A 19,456-nucleotide genomic window follows, 5' to 3' on the forward strand; every position below is an offset into this window, starting at 1 on the left:
GACAATTTGGTACTGGCACAAGAACAGACCTTTGGACCAATAGAACAGACTAGGGAGCCCAGATAAAAACCCAAGCATATATGGTTAATTAATATACAATAAAGGAACCATGGATATACAATGGGGAAATGACAGCCTCTTCAACAGCTGGTTGTTGGCAAAACTGGACAGCTACATGTAAGAGAATGAAACTGGATCATTGTCTAACCCCATACACAAAAGTAAACTCAAAATGGATCAAAGAACTGAATGTAAGTCATGAAACCATAAAACTCTTAGAACAAAACATAGGCAAAAATCTCTTAAATATAAACATAAGCAACTTTTTTCTGAATGCATCTCCTCGGGCAAGGGAAACCAAAGATAAAATGAACAAATGGGACTACATCAAGCTAAAAACCTTCTGTACAGCAAAGGATACCATCAGCAGAACAAAAAGGCATCTTACAATATGAGAATATATTTGTAAATGACATATCCAACAAGGGGTTATCAGTATGAGAATATATTTGTGAATGACATATCTGACAAGGGGTTAACATCCAAAATATATAAAGAACTCACACGCCTCAGCACCCAAAAAGCAAGTAACCCTATTAGAAAATGAGCAGAGGATATGAACATTTCTCCAAAGAAGAAATTCAGATGGCCAACAAGCACATGAAAAGATGCTCCACATCGCTAATTATCAGGGAAATACAAATTAAAACCACAATGAGATGTCACCTCACACCAGTTAGGATGGCCAACATGAAAAGACTAGGAACAACAAATGCTGGCGAGGATGCAGAGAAAGGGGAACCCTCCTACACTGTTGGTGGGAATGTAAATTACTTCAACCATTGTGGAAAGCAGTATGGAAGTTCCTCAAAAAACTAAAATTAGAAATACCATTTGACCCAGGAATTCCACTCCTAGGAGTTTACCCCAAGAAAACAACTCAGATTCGAAAAGACATATGCAGCTCTCTGTTTATTGCAGCACTATTTACAATAGCCAAGATAGGGAAGCAACCTAAGTGTCCATAAGTAAATGAATGGATAAAGAAGAGGTGGTACATATACACAATGGAATACTATTCAGCCTTAATAAACAAATGCATTTGCAACAACATGGATGGAGCTAGAGGGTATTATACTCAGTGAAATAAGTCAGGCAGAGAAAGATAAATATCACATGATCACCCTCATTTGTGGAGTATAACAACAGAGCAAAACTGAAGGAACAAAATAGCAGCCGACTCAGACTCCAAAAAGGGACTAGTGGTTACAAGAGGGAAGGACCGGTGGGGAGGGAAGGAGAAGGGGATTGTGGGAATCATGATTGGTGCACATGGTGCGTGTGGGGGTCACAGGGAAGACTGTGCAGCTCAGAGAAGATAAATAGGGACTGTGGCATCTTACTACACTGATGGACAGTGACTGTAATGGGGTATGGGGGGGAACTCGATAATAAGGGTGAATGTAATAACATTATTTTTCTTGTGAAACCTTCATAAGAGTCTAATATCAATGATACCATAATAAATAAAAAAAAGGGTAGTTTGAAAACTGTTACTTGTATGTCCTCTTGCATGATATCTATCTCCATAGATTATTTTGCTTCAGGCTCCTTTAAGTTTTCTGCCTTCAAACCTCTACCTGTCCCTCACCTGGTGCATCCCGTTGCCCCGACACTACTGAAGCCCTCTCCCTTTCCCGGGTTAGGGCAACCAGGGTCCTGCACCTACTCCCAGCAGTCACCCACGGCCTCGGTGACCGCCCACGAGTTCTAGGAGGCGCCTCCTCTCTCGGAGAAAAGGGTTTGGTGGGGGTGCTCTACATCACCCCGTTCCCCAGCCACCCAAAGAAACCAAGAATCTCAGCACAAGCGGTGACTCGCTAGGCAAACGCAGTCTGGAGACAAACAGCCGCCGTTTCCCATCAAACCGCCACCCCAAGACATTGCTTGCGGGGAGAGGTGACTGGACAGGGGAATCAGGAGTGGCCACCGCGGAGTTCACGCGGCGCGCGCTCTCGTCCAAGTCAGAGGTCGGCCCCGCGCTTCCAGACGCCGCTCTGCGCTCCGACGAGACACGTCACTTCGCCGAGGCCACCGGAGCTGCGCCCGCCGGGCGGTCCCGACGCCCCCAAGCAGGCCCGGGCCCGGGCGGGCGGCTCCGAGCCTCGGGGACTCCTCGGGGACCAGAGCCGTCCGCTGGCACTGCCTGGGAGCTCCACGCTGAAGGCCGGCAAACGCCGTCCGGGTGCCTTCTGCGCACGCGTCGGCGCGCAATCTCGGCGGCGCACTGGCTCCTCGCGGGTCCGCCGCAGGCCCCGCCCCCGCCGGGCGCCGCTCCGCCCCCACCCCGCCAGCTCCCGGCCTTCCCAGCAGCCCGGCCTCCCTACGGCAAGCGGCGCGGCCCGATCCCGCCTGGAGCCGGGAGTGCAGGGGTGGGGCGGGGCGCTGAGGTCGGCGCAACGGCGGCCGGCCCCGCCGTGGTTGGCTGCGTCCGCTCTGGCCGCGCCCTGGTTGGCTGCGGGCCGCGGGGCTGGGCCGCCGGGTCGGGGCTGGGGTCGGAGCTCGGGCGCCGGCCGGGCTTGCGCAGCGCTGGGCTCCGCGTCTCTCCGGGTCGGCGGCGGCAGCGGTGGTGCGGAGCGCTCGGCCACGGGCGGAGCCGAGGGGCGCGGCGCGGGCGAGGCGAGGGCGGGCCGCGCCGTGCGGGAAGGGCGGTGGCGCCGAGGGGAGGAGACCGGCCCATGGACCCGCGGGGCCCGGCGCCCCTGACGCTGCGCCGCCCGGACCGAGCCCAAGATGTCGGCCTAGGCCGGGCCGCGACGACGCGGACGGGGCGGCGACGAGGCGCTGCCGGGGCTCGCGGCCGCCGGGCCCCCGAGGGCACGCCCTGACGGACCGGCCGAGCGGGCGGCAAGAGGCCGGCGCCTTGGGAGCGGGCCGCGCGGCACCATGTCGGCCAAGGTGAGGCTCAAGAAGCTGGAGCAGCTGCTCCTGGACGGGCCCTGGCGCAACGAGAGCGCCCTGAGCGTGGAGACGCTACTCGACGTGCTCATCTGCCTGCACACCGAGTGCAGCCACTCGGCCCTGCGCCGCGACAAGTATGTGGCCGAGTTCCTCGAGTGGGGTAAGTGCGCGCGGGCCTGCCTCGCAGCCCCTCCGGCCCCGCCCGGGCTCGCCCGCCCCTCCGCTCCCCCGTCCCCAGGCTTCGCCCTCCCGCCTCGTCGCCGCTGCCCGGCCGGCCGCCCCTGCCCTCTCCTGCTGCTCTTTGCGCCCTCGTCCCTGGGCGGCCCGCGCTCCCTCCTGCGCGGCCCTCGCGTGTCCGCGTTCGGTGTCCCGCCCCCTCATCCGCTCCTGGGAGCCACATCCTCCGTTCCCACCCTGCCCCCTCCCCCCCGCCGGGCCAGGGCCTGGCCGCTTCCTAGATCCACCCTCCGAGCCTGGATATCATTTCCTGCAGCTCTCCCAGGGATATCCGCCCGCGCCCCGCCCGCGCCCCGCCCGTGCCCCTGGCTTTGGGGTCCCGAGTCAGTGTCGCGTTCCGCCCCGCACGCGCCCTGCTGGCTTGTGGGGCAGCCGCGTGCGCTTTCAGCGTCTGGCTCCCCCACCGCCCCGTGGGCCTCGCACACCCCTGGGCATCTCCAGGGAGCCGGGCCGTAATGGCCCCTCCTAGGTGACAGCCTGTCCACCTTCCCTTGGTGTCCAGGGCCTGAACACCCCTTTACTGAATACGCCGTACAAGAGCAAATGAATTCTTTTTATGGTAGTTGCGCCAGCCCCTTGTAATACTTCGGGCATAGTGTGGGGCAGTCGCTGAACTTTCTTCAGCTCACTTTGGCATGCCTTGCCTAGTCCACCCAAGGGTCTCTAATACTGTAATCATTGATCAACAAATCTGTTATGCTTGATTAAGACGAAAATTTGATTAAGCCAGTTAATGGTCATTAGAATCCCAAAGCTGGCTACGACCTTCTCTCTCCCCCGTGGGGGCATGGCAAGGCCCTCAGAATCTCCTAGGAGCGCTTAGGAGGAGGATACAATGCTTACGGTGGTGCCCTGTCTATGGAAATCCTACCCTTGGGTCATCTGCTTTATTAGGCTAGGATGAACCAGTGATTTGTAACCTGGGGCTGGTAAAGCTGGTATTTACATGAAACGAATGTATTCTGAAGCGATGCTTCCTCTGCCAGAATGGTAACTGGGATGTGGAATTTTGTTTACAGGTTACAGTTTAAGTTGCCATACTCTTTAGAGGGCTTCTGTGTTTTGCTCTTTAGTGAAATGTTGACATATTTCTTGTGAGAGCAGCACCAGGAGGAGACCCAAGGTCCCGGGACAGCTTGTTAGGCTGTATTGAACGGTGTGGGGGGGACCCACCATTCTTGGTTAAATACAGTATCAGTAAAATGAGAGTATATGCTTTCTGCGGTCCTTTATCAGTGACATACATGATTCCAACTGATTAACTGACTTAGAAGTTGTTTTGAAAATGAGGTCTTTGGTGCTTATTCTGTGTTACATCTTTGCCTTCTGATTATTGTATTTGTCATTTCCTTTCTGAGCATTTGATCTTGGCATCCAGACAGTTCATGATGAGGTCGATCTTGGTGCACAGTATGTGAGTGCAAGTGCGACTGAAAGGGGGGAGCCAAGGGCAGGTGGCTGCAGCCTGTGTGGTGTGGTCCAGCAGCCTCTGGCCAGGGCAGCTGAGCATGCCGTGCGGCTTAGTCTAAAGGTGGGGTGCCCTGGGGACCAGTGGTCCCTGAGCAGCTCCTCACCACCAGACAGTACCAGCCAGTCTGCACCTGTGAGCGTCAGCGGAGGAAGCTCTTCCCAGCATGTGTGGAGATCTACTGTATGAGATTTGCCCTTTCCAAGCAGAAACTGTGTGCTATACTTTGGAGAGATTTTGAAAATTGTTGTCTGGCTCTTTGGAAATTACAATTACAAATAAATTACATAATCCTAAGAACTCAGTGTGCACAAAAGTGTAATCTCTATATTACAGAGAAAAACTGACTTAAATTTAGTGTGGCATTTTAATGATATACTAATATATTTTAGAAGTAGTATTTAATCTTACATATGTTAACATATGCATCATTGTAACTCTGCAGTGGTGTGTTACTAGTTACGATACGTGTGCAGTCATCATTTAGTGTTATTTGGAATAACTTACTGTGACTAGAAGGCAAAGAATGGTCTTTCAAAAGGAATTGTTGTGGAACATTATTAGGTCCCCTGACTTCCAAGTGGAATTACTTCTGCTCAGGAAATACATAGGCTTTCAACCTATGTATTATTGGGTTTTGGATTCACATGCTGTGTGACATTTGAAACCTCTTATGTGTTGAGTCCTGTCATTTGGAGGGCTAACTTCTCCCCACCTTCCAAATCTTGCTAGATGTCCATGACAATTATGTAGACTTCTTGAAACTTCATAAAGGAAACCAGCTGATCCGCTCAGACTTTGAGACTTACTGGGCAATTGCGTGGGACAAGAGTCATCCTAGCTTTCATTGCAGAGTTCGCCTTTAATTTTCCCTTGGTTATGTTTATAGTTTCATTAATTTCCTCTATGAACTCCTGGACCTTAATTAAAAGTTGGAAATATCCTGCTTTGCATGTGTATTTCTTTAAGCTATTTTTTAATGCAAATTTGCTACCGTTTTGAAGTAGAGCATATGAAACACTTTGAAATTTCTACCAGTGAACAGCAACAAATATGGACAAATAAATGAGGTGAATTTGCTGTCTTTGATCTTTGTTATATAAAAATACTTATACATGTATTCATTTTTTTTCATGGTTTAAATATAACTTGCTAGTGTGACATTTGGTGGTAGCACATGTTCGAAGTCCCAGCCTGTTGGTGTTGGGTGGCCCCCGGTGTCCCCCTGCTCTGGCCTCCTGAAGCCCGCAAACTGGCAGGAGGTCCAGCTCTTGCTGCTATGCAGGCTCGCCTCTTGAAGGCAGACTTGAACGTGGGTTTCTCAATTCCTAGTCCAGGGCATCTTCTCTCACTGTGCTGCCATACTTCTTCTGTAAGGAGTAGAGTTATCCTTCTGGTCCTCTGTTTAATGTTCTCATTTGTGATTTTTCATACGAATACAGCAGTACCTGCTCAGAGTTCTCCTTCATCCCTGTGCATTCCTGTAGCTGTTAGCTTGAGGGGCTCAGCCCTGGGTGTCAGTGGGATGACTACCAAATTAATAAGTTCAGGCTTAACTGATGGTGCTGAACATTTCAAGATAAGATTTTAATTTTAGTGGTTTCTCCAGATAGAGTGGTTGGCATACATGGGAACACTTTTTAAAAATAATGGGTTTAAGAAACAAGTCTTTTGAATAAGATCTAAATTGTAGGGAAGTGTTTAGATTGTATAATAAAACTTAGGTTAACATAATTTAGATGTGTAAATAGCTATTTAAAATGCATAATGATGCATGGCATATGATGGGGCAGTTGAGACCATTAAATATTAACAAGCCAGCTTTACCTTTTCCATCGTAAAACCTCCTCCGTTGACAATTGAGCTTTGAAGTAAACAGCAGTGTCTGTGTTAAATCTAGACTTTCAATAAGGAAAGTTGGATTTAGGGAACATTGTGTTCTTGTCAAGATACCACTGAATGGCTGCTACCTGAAAAGGTTTGTGATGTGCGGCGATTGCCCTTCAAGCAGAGTATTCTAATTTGCAGAGGGCAGAAAGGTGAAAGTACAGAGGGCTGGCAGGTTGCTCCCCTCGCCCTCACCCTTGCCCTGCCTCTTGTCGCAGACAGAGCCTGATGCCCTTAGAAATGTCCTGTCTCTGCCGATGTGTGATGCTCGATAAACACACACAAGCAGCACTGTTAATTCCAAACCATATTCAGTCCAGTGAAATTTTCGAATGCTTTTCTTGCTAAAGAGGCAAAAAGTATTTTTTTTAACTAATAAAGTAAATGGACCTTGTTGGAAGAGACCAAATAATTTTATCTTTTTAAAATTAAAAATGATAAAATAAAATGGAAAGAATTTTGAAAAAGCACAGAAACCCTATAATCACATCACCCTAACCCCCATAACAAAATGCCTTTTAGTTCCTGTGCCAAGTTTAAATCTGGAAACTTAGATTCTTAGGATGTTGCAGAATGACTGTATGTTAACATTATCTTAGCTCACACAAATGCTCTCTTACTAATGAAAATGGATGAGAAGAAAATGCGCTTCCCTTAGATTAAAAAAAAAAGTGTTTTGGCAATGTGTACTATATATAGATTTAAAATCTACCTGAGAAACTTTGATTTTTTAAGCAAAACAGATACTATGAAATAAGGAGACATCTTATAGTACAATCTTAAACAGTCTATTGTGTATGAGGTTTATGGTTTGTTAGTTTACTGACTTGTAGTTAACTGGCAACAAAATTGTTTTTAGGTTAAAACTTTGCAAAAAGGATCAATTGTGTAACAGGAGACTTTGGATTTTGTTATCTTTAGGGAAGAATTACAAATAAAAGAGATTCGAATTGAATTATGCATTTCAGTCCAGTTCTGTCCTTGTATCGGAGTTTCCTTGGAGGCAAAGGGAACTTACTCTTCTAGGGGGGCCCCCTTATGGTGTTCAGACCATGACAGTGACCCCTCTGGCCTCCACAGTCACAGCCATAGGTTGGAAAACTGTTAAGGGTTTGAGAGGTCACATGATGTGCCTTTCATACACTCCCCACCCTCCCTTAGCCCCACCTCTCCTTGGGTAAATGAGGCTCTGGACATTTTCCCTAGACACTTCTAAGCAAGCACCCTCCAGCCAGGCTTTCTCTCCACAGGATCATGGTCAACCTTGGGCCACCTTGCTTGACACCTCTTAGCAGTGTCTCTTTTGTTTTATCCGTTTCTTTCCATCCCCATTACCAACTGGCTTGGCTGAAGCTCTCAAGTCCTCAGACCTAAATGAATGAGACCTCTTCCAAATGAGTCTTAAACAGTACCCCTCAATTTGATTACTCCCCCTTTCAAAAATTTGTACAGTAACTTCATATTCTATTGCCTTAATAAATTAGGTATGAAATCAATGGTCCAATCTTGGAATTTGAAGTTGACCTAAAAAGATGCATTTAATTTTAGTTTTCGAAGTTGAAATTAACAATGCTTCAGACCACTCCTTGTGGGGTGATTTTCTTTCAATACCATTTTACCCTTCATTAAAGTAATGCATTTACTTAGTTTTTAAAGTCAGGTATCACTACAGAGTTATAATGCAAGAGGGTCAGCAGCCCCTTTACCAGCATTGTTATAGTTTTATATAACCAAAGTGATAAGCCTGGATATATTTCCTTCTACAAATATTCAATTATTTTTTAAAAAAACAAGATTTGCATTTGTGAAGCTTTGATAATCCTTGTGAAATAATATGTTAGAAAGGTTACTGAGCAAAAACCAGATGTGTCTCAGCAAAATGAGAGAAACTTAAATTCAGTTACACAGCTGTATGATGAAGTTTATTTTAGCAGGAAAGGGTTCTCTGCCTTTTACAATTAACCAGGTGGTTTCTGTTCTTTCTTTTTTTCTTGTGTTTTTTTTTTTGTAACAGCTTTATTGAGATAGACTCAATATATCATTTACCTGTTTAAATGGTATAATCCAGTAGTTTTACTGTATTAAGAGCTGTGCAACCATCTTCACTATTTAAGTCTGAACTTTTTCATTATCTCATGAAGAAACCTTGTACCTTGTAGCCATCCCTCCTCTCCCCCCAGCTCTAAGCAACTACTGATCTTTTTTCATGATACATTTGCTTGTGTTAGATATTTCCTGTAAATGGAATCATATAATAAGTGGTCTTTTGTCAAGTACTGACTGTGGCATCTTGCTGTACTGATGGACAGTAACTGCAGTGCGGTATGGGGGAACTTGATGATATGGGTGAATGTAGTAACCACAGTGTTTTTCATGTGAAACCTCCGTAAGAGTGTGTATCAATGATACCTTAATAAAAAAAATGTGGTCTTTTGTGATTAGAATCTCTTCACTTAGCATGACAATGTGTAAAGATATGGATAAAATATATCTGTATCTCATTCCTTTCTATTCTGAATAACATTCCAGTATATGGATTGTCCTCATTCTGTTGATCTGTTTATCTATTTGGACATATGAGTTGTTTCCACCTTTTGGCTATTGTGAATAACGCTGCTGTGAACATTCATGTATGAGTTTTTATGTGGTTATACGTTTCATTTCTCCTGAGTTTGTATCTGGGAGTGGGATTGTTTGGTTATTCAGAAACTCCATGCTTAGCATTTCGAGGAACTGCCATGCCAGGGGGTTTTTCATAGCAGCTGTGTCAGTTCACATCCCCACCAGCAGCGTGTAAGGGTGCCAATTTGTCCAGAACCTTGCCAACCCTTCTTGTTACTTGTCTTTTTTATTCCCGTCATGATAGTGGATGTGAAATGGTATTTCACTGGTTTGAATTTGCTTTTCCCTAAAGGCTAATGATGTTGGGCATCTTTTTTTGTGTTTATTGGCCATTTGTATGTCTTCTTTGGAGAAGTGTCTATTCATGTCCTTTGCTCATATTTTAATTGTGGTGTTTGTGTTTTTTGTTGTTGAGTTGTAAAAGTTCTTTATGTTATTCTGGATACAAGTCCTTCATCGGATGTATGCTTGCAAATATTTTCTCCTACACTGTGAGTTAACATTTCACTTTCTTGATGGTTTCTTTTGAGGCACAAAAGATTTAAATTTTGATGAAGTCCAGTTGTTTTTGGGTGGCATATGTAAGAATCCATTGCCAAATCCAAGGTATCAAAGATTTATGCTTAAATTTTCTTTTAGGAGTTTTATAGTTTTAGCTCTCACATTTAGGTCTTTCATCCATTTTGAGTGAGTTCTTTTATGGTGTGAGATAGGGAATCCACACTGCTTTTGCATGTGGATATCCTGTTGTTCCAGCACCATTTGTTGAAACAATTATTTCCCCTCTGAGTAATCTTGGCATCCTTGTCAAAGCCAGGTGACCACAGATGTATGGGTTTATTTCTGGGTTCTCACTTCTGTTCTCTTGAACTATATGCCTGTCCTTACGCCAGTACCACACTATCTTGATCGCTGTTGTTTTGTAGTAAGGTTTTAATTCAGGTAGTGTGAGTCCTCCAACTTTCTTCTCTTTTAGAATTGTTTTGGCTATTATTGGTTCCTTGAATTTCCATGTGAATTTTAGGATCAGCTTGTCAATTTCTATTAAAGAAAGTCTTCTGGGAGTCTGATGGGGATTGCACTGAATCCATAGATCAATTTGAGGAGTGTTGCCATCTTAGTAATATTAAGTCTTCCTGTCCATGAACATGATGTGTCTTTCCATTTATTTAGTCTTGAAATTTTTAAAAAAAAATATGTTGTAGTTTTCAGAGTTGAACATTTTACTTTTTTATTGTGGTGAAATATAAATGACATGAATTCTGCCATTTTAACTTTTTAAGTGTTCATTTGGTTGCATTAATTACACCCACAATGCACAGTTACAAGATTTGCACTTACTGAATTATTTCCAAGTTTTTTTTATTGTTATTATAAAATGCAATTGTTTTCTTAATCTCATTTTCAGATTGTTAATTGCAAATGTATACAAATACAATTTATTTTGTTTTGATCCTATATTCTGTAAAATTGCTGAACTCGTTTATTCTCATAGTTTCTTAGTGGATTCCATAGTATTTTAATATAAAGTATGTCACCTGTGAAGAGAGGTAGTTTTAGCCCTTCCTTTCCAATTTGGATGGTATTCATTTCGTTTCGTGGCCTAGTTGTTCTAGCTGGGACCTCCAGGGCAGTGTGGGCTCAGAGAGGTAAGAGTGGACATTTCTTGCCTTCCTCCAGATCGAGGGGGAAGGCATTGAAGTTTTCCACCATTGTGTGTGCTATTGGCTGTGGGTTTCAGATGCTCTTTATCAAGTCGAGGAAGTTCCCTTCTAATCCTAGTTCATTGTCATAAAACAAATTAAAGTTTTTATTCCTCATGGATTTTCTTATTTTCTTTCTTAAAAGGGCATGGGTGTTTGTCAGCTGCTATTTCTGCATCTGCATCCATTGAGATAATTGTGTAGCTCGTTTCTTATTCTGTTGATGTGGTATATTACATTAAATGGTTTTTGTATGTTGAACCAACCTTAAATTCTTGGGATAAATCCCATTTGGTCATAGTGTACAATTCTTTTGCTGTTTTGGTGGATTTGGTTTGCCAGTACTTTATTTAGGATTTTTGCATCTATATTCATAAGCGATAGTGGTCTTGGGTTTTTTTCTTGTATGTTTTTGTCTGGCTTTGATATCAGGGTAATACTGGCCTAATAAAATGAATTTGGAAGTGCTTTCTCTTCTATTTTTTTGAGAATTTGTGAAGAATTAATATTCCTTAAATGTTTGATAGAATTCACCTGCAAAGCCATCTGGGATTTTCTTTGTGGTTTTTTTTTTTTTCTTTTATTGCTAATTCAGTCTGTAGTACTTAGAGATCTAGTTGCATTTTCTGTTGCGTGTAACTGGGGGTAGTTCATTCGGGTTGCTGTATGGTACCCCATGGCCCACGTGTGCCCAGTTCATCCGTTCACTGTGGGTCGACATCTGTGTTGTCTGGCTTGGGGCTAGTAATGAAGTGCGCTGCTACCGGATACTGTTTGCCTTTCAAAATTCTCCAGAGACTTAATGATTTCTTTGAATTCAGTGCATCTACAGTATCATCAATCAATTTTCCTTTAAAAATTCCTCTCCAGAGATTTCTTGAGTCTCTCTCCCTTAACTGATTCTGTGATAGTTTGTGGGGGGCGGTCACAGATAGTTCGGATCATGGTTTGTCATTTGGGTTTGCCCCTTGTACCAGAAATAAAAATATCAGAACACAGGTCAGAGAGATTATAGTAGACCATTACTATTTTTATTTTAAATAGTTTTAAAATTATGAAAATAACATGTGCTCACGATTTAATAAACTTAAACAGGGTGGAAGGGTGTGCCAAAGAAAGTAAAAATCTTCATCCCTCTAGTTGTACTGTTTTTAATTCTTTTTTATTTTAGAGCATATTCTAGACTATCATTAAAATGGAATATTATTGATCTGAAAGACATTTTAATATCAACCTGCATTTCTATTCATAATTTAAAATTTTGCATGAGAAATTAATGTTGAAATATGGTTATTGCATGTGAAGAGGATTGTGATTTTTGTCTTTGGTAGACCATGCATTGTTATTGTTTGCATTGACACACACAATGCTATTGAATCATTCATGCATTTCTGGGATAAAGCACACTTGGCCATGGCATTTTATTCTCTTAACTGCTTAGTTGAGCTTGTTGTATTCATGTTTTGTTTATTGATTTCTAATTTATATTCCCAATTGAGGGGTAGTCTGTAGTTTGTGGTTTTAACTTCTATGTGTGGTCTGTGGAATATTTTGGTATCAGAGTTACAGTAGAATTTAATGAAAAGTCATGAAGCTTCTAGTCTTATGTTTAAGAATATTTCAGAGTGAAGTTTTGTAGTAGCCATTCATGAAACTACCTGAGTCAAATGACTTTCAGTGGGGATATTCTTAAATGACTTTGAAAGTAGTTTTCTGTCTTTTGGTGTTGGTTTTGTATTCGCTAAGAAGCATCCTCCTTTTTATTCAGTAATTTCTGGTTTATTAACATAGAATTGTATATAAGAATTTAATTACTTTAATTTCCTGTGGCTATATAGTTTTAAAAGTTATTTTCACTGGAGTTAATTAGGAGAATTAATCAGTTTTATGTTGTCAAAGTTTATAGCATTGGTTCTGTGACTATAATGAAGTCTCCCTTGTTCTTTATAAGTTGGTTGTAAGAATTTGGAAACTAGTGAATAGCATTTATAATAATTAGGGTTAGATATCTGTTACTCACTGTAGACCCTAGCTGTGTGCCCGGCCCCGAGAGAAGGCACTTGCCCTGCGCCTTGAGCAGGGTGGTCATCAGGGGTCAGCGTTGAGGAGACCCCTCTCCGTTCCTCCTAATTTCCTTTGCTCCTGGGTCATATTCATCTGCCACTGTTTCTTATGTTGGCATCACTATTTCTTGGCTTCTTTTTTTTTTTTTTTTTTTTTGATAATTTGCTAGAGTCTTTTCATGGCAGGGGATTATGTAAATGTTATTTACACATGTGCATCTTTGTGTGTATATATAACATCTCCCCTCACCGCCACCAGGGACCAAGGGTGGTAATCCTTCCAAGTCACTGAATGTCTAAAAATATCTTCCTGTGCCCTCATTTTATTGGTGGCTTGTTGGACTGACTGGAATTCTAGGGTGGGAATAGCTCCCTCTTGAAAGAGGTAACTGCTTCACCATCCTGATGCAGTGGTTGCTGATGGAGGGGTGGGGATGGCTGTAATTTCCTCTCTTTCTGAGGGTACTAATCAGAATTTAAAGTTTTCTTCTCTCTCATTTATCTTTTTCCCCTGGGGTCAGCTCTTTGTTCCCCTTGGAGCTTTTCCTTCTAATGATGTTCTTCAGCAGGTAGTTCTTGGCTGTCCCCTGGTGGCTTACAGGCACATCTCGCTTACTGCGCTCTGCGGACTGTATTTTTTTACAAATTGAAGGTCTGTGGCGGCCCTTCATTGAGCAGCTCTGTTGGTACCATTTTCCAGTAGCATCTGCTCACTTCATGTCTCTGTGCCACATTTTGGTAGATCTCGCAATAGTTTGAACTTTTCAATATTATCATATTCGTTATTCGTTACAGTGATCTCTGATCAGTGGTTAAGACTCACTGAAAGCTCAGATGATGGTTAGCATTTTTTAGCAATAAAGAACTTTTTAACTAAGCTATGTGTGCGGTTTTTTTAGACCTAATGCTATTGCACACTTAATAGTCTACAGTATAGTGAAAACATAACTTTTATATGCACTGAAAAACCCAAAAATTCATTTTACTTGCTTTATTGTGATACTTGCTCTGTGGCAGTGGTCTGGAACCAAACGCACGGTATCTCCGAGGTGTGCCTGTATTTAGGAAACTCCCTCCCAAATAATAGAGAATTAATTACTAATTGTTTTTATTGAATGACGGTATTTTTGAGCACTGCTAGAACCTCAGTTGATCAGATTTTATTTTTTCTTCTCCAGCAGTATTTTCATAACAGTTGGCTTGTAACATAAATGAAACTTCATTTTAATATTAAGAATAAAAACTTTAATAATCCATGCCATTCTCAGTTAATGTCCATTTCACTTCTCTTAGGGCTTATTTTTCCTGCCACAGGAATTCTTGTTGATTGTATTAACAAGTTTAATGATGCTTAAAATATTACATTTATTATTTGAGAAAAAACTTCTCTAGTAAAATGAATCTTAAATGTTTTTGAAAGTAAAGTTTGGTATGGAGAAATTTAACTGTTGTTTACATTTTTCCTGAAATGTTCTCTGGCCCCACATTTGAACAGTAACCTATAGGTGATGTAGCAATAAGGATGTCACACAACAGATCATCTGACAGTAAAGCGGTGCTGATACGAATCAAGTCTAGGATGTGTGTCTGTTGTGCTGGATACTGAAATCATTGGTCCTATCAGCTTTGCAGAGTCTGTACACAATTTTTACCAGCTCATAAAATTGATTTATGACCCAGAAGGAATGCCAGCAATAAAAAAAACAAACAAACTCATAACATGTATTGATTTTCATGTCTGGATGGGCTTCTAGTGAGAAAAGGTGCTGTATGGTTTGTGACAGGTGCTTATAAAGCATTTTGAATTCCATCTTCCCAGTTTGAGTGTTTTTGTAAAAGGCAACTCACTTCTGAGAAATGGCTAGCCCAGTATCCTGTATCATGCCTCCAACTGTCCTCTGTTTAGGTATCATGAAAGTGTGGGTGGCCCCATGTATGAAAAGGTCATTGTTCCTCTTTTGGAGTGGTTTGAATTTTCTTTGTTTTTGTGATAGGTATTAAGAAAAGTAGTAGCAATTGGTAATATTTCCTTCCTGTGCTGGGTGCCCCCTCCCTGTGCTGGGTGGTCCCCTTCCCTGTGCTGGGTGCCCCCCTTCCCTGTGCTGGGTGTGCTGGGTGGTCCCCTTCCCTGTGCTGGGTGGTCCCCTTCCCTGTGCTGGGTAGTCCCCACTCCCTGTGTTGGGTGCCCCCCTCCCTGTGCTGGGTAGTCCCCACTCCCTGTGCTGGGTGCCCCCTCCCTGTGCTGGGTAGTCCCCACTCCCTGTGTTGGGTGCCCCCCTCCCTGTGCTGGGTAGTCCCCACTCCCTGTGCTGGGTGCCCCCTCCCTGTGCTGGGTACCGCTCTCCCTGTGCTGGGTGGTCCCCCTTCCCTCTGCTGGGTGCCCCCTCCCTGTGCTGGGTACCGCTCTCCCTGTGCTGGGTGGTCCCCCCTCCCTGTGCTGGGTGGTCCCCACTCCCTGTGCTGGTGCCCCCCTCCCTGTGCTGGGTGCCCCCCTTCCCTGTGCTGGGTGGTCCCCTTCCCTGTGCTGGGTAGTCCCCACTCCCTGTGCTGGGTGGCAGGTGGGCTTCTCTCTCACCAGCTCGCTCTAACAACCAGCTAAGGGCTCCCTGCCATGGTGGGGGAGAAAGCACTGCATGCCCAGCGTTCAGAGGCACTTCCTCTGTTGGGGAAAAGGAAAAAGGCTTTGCTGAGGTCGTCTGGGCACAGGGAAGGCGGCAGTTTGCTGGGCCAATGGGAGGGCAGAGTGGACAGCATGGCCCAAGACCTTAGGAGGGAGAGCTGGGGGTGAATGGGCAGCAGTGAGAGGTGCCAGGTAGGGGTGGGTACCCAGTCTGGGAAAGTAGGCAGGGCCAGATTAAGGGATGAGAGCAGAGCTCCGAGTAGAAGCCGTCCAGGAACCAGGAGGAGGTGTAGACAACTGGAGCCTAGAAGTCCCTGGTGCCTTTTGTCACATGGCAGCTGAGCAACCCTCACATCTTACTCCAAATACCGTCATGACCAGCAGTCTTTCTGAATGCTTTTTGGGGTCATGGAAATGGAGGTCACATTGCATATCACTGCAGAAAAATTCAGATAAACCCTCCTTAGCCAGTCTGTCTCCACAGAATGATGTGGCAGCTGCTCCATGAGCCCACACTGGCCTTCTGTCACCTCATGGTGGCTTAAAAACATGCTCCATCAAGCCCAGCAGGGGCCCTCCCACAGGGCATTCACCTGGGGGATGCCTGTTCAGGTGTCCTGCTCTGACTGGCGTCCTCTGCGAGCAGCCTCCTTGGGACTGGGGGACCACACACGTGGGGCCGGGGCTGGGTAAGCCCTCAGGTGGCAGGAAAGCCAGGCGCATGCTGGAGAGATGGTAGAGCGGTGGCAGTGTGGCCCTACAGCCCCAGGTCGCCCACCACTCTCAGTGTCACGGGCTTGTCCAGCGTGTGGCATCAGGTAGCTGGGAGAGAAACACTGGGCTGGTAGCATCGGTCTTATGAAAAATGCATACTCCGAGGCAGGGCTCCTGTGTGACAGGGCGATCCTGGAGACACCGGACTGATGGTGGCAGTGCCGCTAATGCGTGGGTTACATGACTCTAACATGGCTCTGTGGGCGCACTGAGTAAAGCGGTGTGGGTGCAGAGCTGTCAGCATCTGAGGGCGGCGCTGAGCTCTCCAGGACACCCAGCCCTCGTCTGTCTGTGCTCTGGCCTGAAGAGTGGTGAGCCAGTTTGGGCCGTGCACCTGCAGGGAAGGCCGGAGGCTGAGCTGGGGAGGTCAGGAGCCTGCACTCCGGCTGACAGCACCACGGAGAGGCCGGCGCGGGTGGGCGGACGTCCAGTGCTCTGTCACCAGGCGTCCTGGCAAAGTGAGTTCTGGGATCAGGGGACAGGTACTGTGTAAATCTTCTCTTTTTTTCTGCGGGGCTTATTTGAGGAGAGTGCAGTGGACTGCTCCTTGAGTGGGCACCTGCAGGCTTCACAGCGCTTCGTGCCCCTCTGGGAAATGTCTAACATTTGTCACCCTTTGTTGATTTATGGAAACTGGTCATTTGGCTTGTTTGTAGAGTGGCTCATCTGTGGCCATCTACTCACCAGTGGCTGGATGAAGCCAGAGTGACACTTTAAATAAAGTGTCCCATAAAAACAGCGTCCTTCCTTCCTACTTACTGTTTGATTTATTTTGGGGGCAGTGAGCTGAAGATAAAGGAGGATACAGGTGGACACTTCCTTCATTCTCTACTTAGTGTCGGGCTGTTTTCCTTTGTGTTCAGTTTCCTTTATGCTGACATTTTTCTATTACTGAAAAAATACCAAGCACAAAGGATGTGTTTTCTTATTTTAAAAATGCACCTCAGAAATGCATAGGTTCAGTTGGGTCATGTGACATACCATATAACGTGGGTAGTGTGGCATCCGGTCTGGACAGACATAATTATTGATGTTCAAATAAACAGCATATAAAATGAATGAAGGCATTTTTATTACATCCAAAATATTTCTGCTCCCCAAACAACTTTTATAAGCTTCTTTAAAAAAAAAAAAAAGATTATTCTAGGTATTTGGAAGTTTTTTGGTAAGGCACTATTTCCACCTTAGCTTCATTGGCTGGTGCGAAGGCTTTGAGAATGTGCCTCTGTGCCCAGAAGTGCTGGCCTCTTGGAGGCTGAAGTGGGTGACAGCTGGTCAAAGGTAATAGCTGGCCCTCCTCTGGGGGGGCGAGGTCAGACAGAGAGCGGCTGCTGCTCCGTTCTGCATCTTGGAAGGAGAGTGCATCGCTGTGGGGCAGCTTGCTAGTAGGTTCTTCTCTGTGGTCCAGAAGGAATGGCCTGGCGAGTCGGTAAGCACTGCGATTGCCGAATGGGTGGTGGTACTGTTTCGAATATTCTTTTCAGGATCACATTCATGCCTGGCCACTGGGGACTGCAGTCCAGTGTTCCTTTGTAGCCTCACCTGTCTGGCATGGGATTAGGTCTAGAAGATTCCTGCCATTTTAGAAGAAAGTTTTTTCCCTTCCATTCACTGCTTGTGCAGAAATACGGAGCTGGTCAATAAATGCGGTAAAAGCTTGAATGAATTTTGGAGAGGAGATTACCCATAAAAAGGTTTTCTTTTATTCTGTTGCTTTTCTAACCCCATAGTATTCCTGCTGTATTGACCATTCCGGTTCAGAGAGATCGACAGATCAGACCTGGATCGCTCAATGTTTGGCTCTGGGCAATGATCATGAACATCATAATACGGTTTATATACAGAAGGTTTAGGAGCTTCAATAGGATTGTACTGGTCTGAGGATATATGCTAGAAGTTTTTTAGAATCCCTGGCATAAATTTGTTTTTCTAGTGTAGTGTTCTAGTTGAATGAGTTTAAAAGTAAATAATAGCCCTGTTAAACAGAATTCCACATACTTCTATTCAGTGAGAAGAGGCTGCTCCACATGTACAGATAGGTCCTGAGCACAGGATATGATGAAGGGGATAGGCGACGCTGAAAGAGCCTCCCTAGAAGCAGTGGGTTCTGTGGGATTCAAACTAGGCTAGGCCAGTGTGGGAATGCTTTTGGAGGGTAGGCCTGTGAGGTCACTGGCAGGAGTGGCTCTTTCCTAAGTGCTGGTGAAAGAAGGCAAAAAAAGGATTGAAGGGCTTAGAGCAGCAGCCAGGCTCAGGATGAAGGGAGGGGAGGCCTTGTGCCCAAAAGAGTGCCCAGAGGTGTGTGATGAGGGGCCAGGTGCCATCCTTATACCCGCCCTGCACCCAGCTGTGTGTCCCTACGATGTAGTGTCGGTGGGAGAAGGAACTGGGGTGGGGGGAAGCCCAAGGGGTCTTCCATGATGATGGCTCTGGGTGTTGATAGCACTGTGCTCAAGGTTAAGCCCACTGCCTCCATCCTCCCAGTAACCCTCAATCCTGGGATTATCCCTAATTGACCAATGAGAAAACTGGAGCTGGTCTTAACCACACCAGTGGGCCAGCTACGTCTAACCTGAGTGCCTGCTCTCAGCCCCTGTGTCTGTTGTTTCATTTCAGTAATTTCTTTAAATGTCCTAATACCTTTTGAATAAATGAATCATGTACCCAAGCAGTCTCCATTGCAAAACCCCAAGGAAAGGCTTTTCCCTAGTAATAAGCATGTTGTGACCATATTACAGATTAGTTATACCTTGTTTTATTTTTTAAGTTTATTATTTTTTATTAAGATATCATTGATAAACACTCCTATGAAGGTTTCACAAGAAAAGCAATGTGGTTACTACATTCACCCTTATTATCAAGTCCCCACCCCCACCCCATTGCAGTCACTGTCCATCAGTGTAATAAGATGCCACAGAGTCCCTGTTTGTCTTCTCTGAGTTATACTGTCTTCCCCGTGACCCCACACGACCCCACCATGCACACCAATTATGATACCCCACAATCCCCTTCTCCCTCCCTCCCCACCCACCCTCCCACACCCCTCCTGTCCCCTTTGGTAACCACTAGTCCCTTCTTGGAGTCTGTGCTTCTGCTGCTATTTTATTCCTTCAGTTTTCCT

At 45.1% G+C, this 19,456-nt stretch overlaps 1 protein-coding gene across 3 annotated transcripts in view; it reads left to right on the forward strand.

Moving 5' to 3' along the window:
* Positions 1 to 2,572: 2,572 nt before the first annotated feature.
* The window catches only part of CDC42BPB (CDC42 binding protein kinase beta), a 109,725-nt gene continuing 92,841 nt past the window's right edge, over positions 2,573 to 19,456 (forward strand). For all 3 annotated transcript variants that reach the window (XR_012133649.1, XM_036991926.2, XM_073241808.1), the window contains exon 1: positions 2,573 to 3,121. Coding sequence is in view for 2 of the 3 variants with exons in the window: in XM_036991926.2 (XP_036847821.2) it covers positions 2,947 to 3,121 (175 nt within the window). In the remaining variant the exon portion in view is untranslated. The remainder of the gene's footprint in view (positions 3,122 to 19,456) is intronic.

The sequence above is a fragment of the Manis javanica genome, chromosome 8 (genome assembly GCF_040802235.1).
Source record: "Manis javanica isolate MJ-LG chromosome 8, MJ_LKY, whole genome shotgun sequence".
Lineage (NCBI taxonomy): Eukaryota > Metazoa > Chordata > Mammalia > Pholidota > Manidae > Manis > Manis javanica.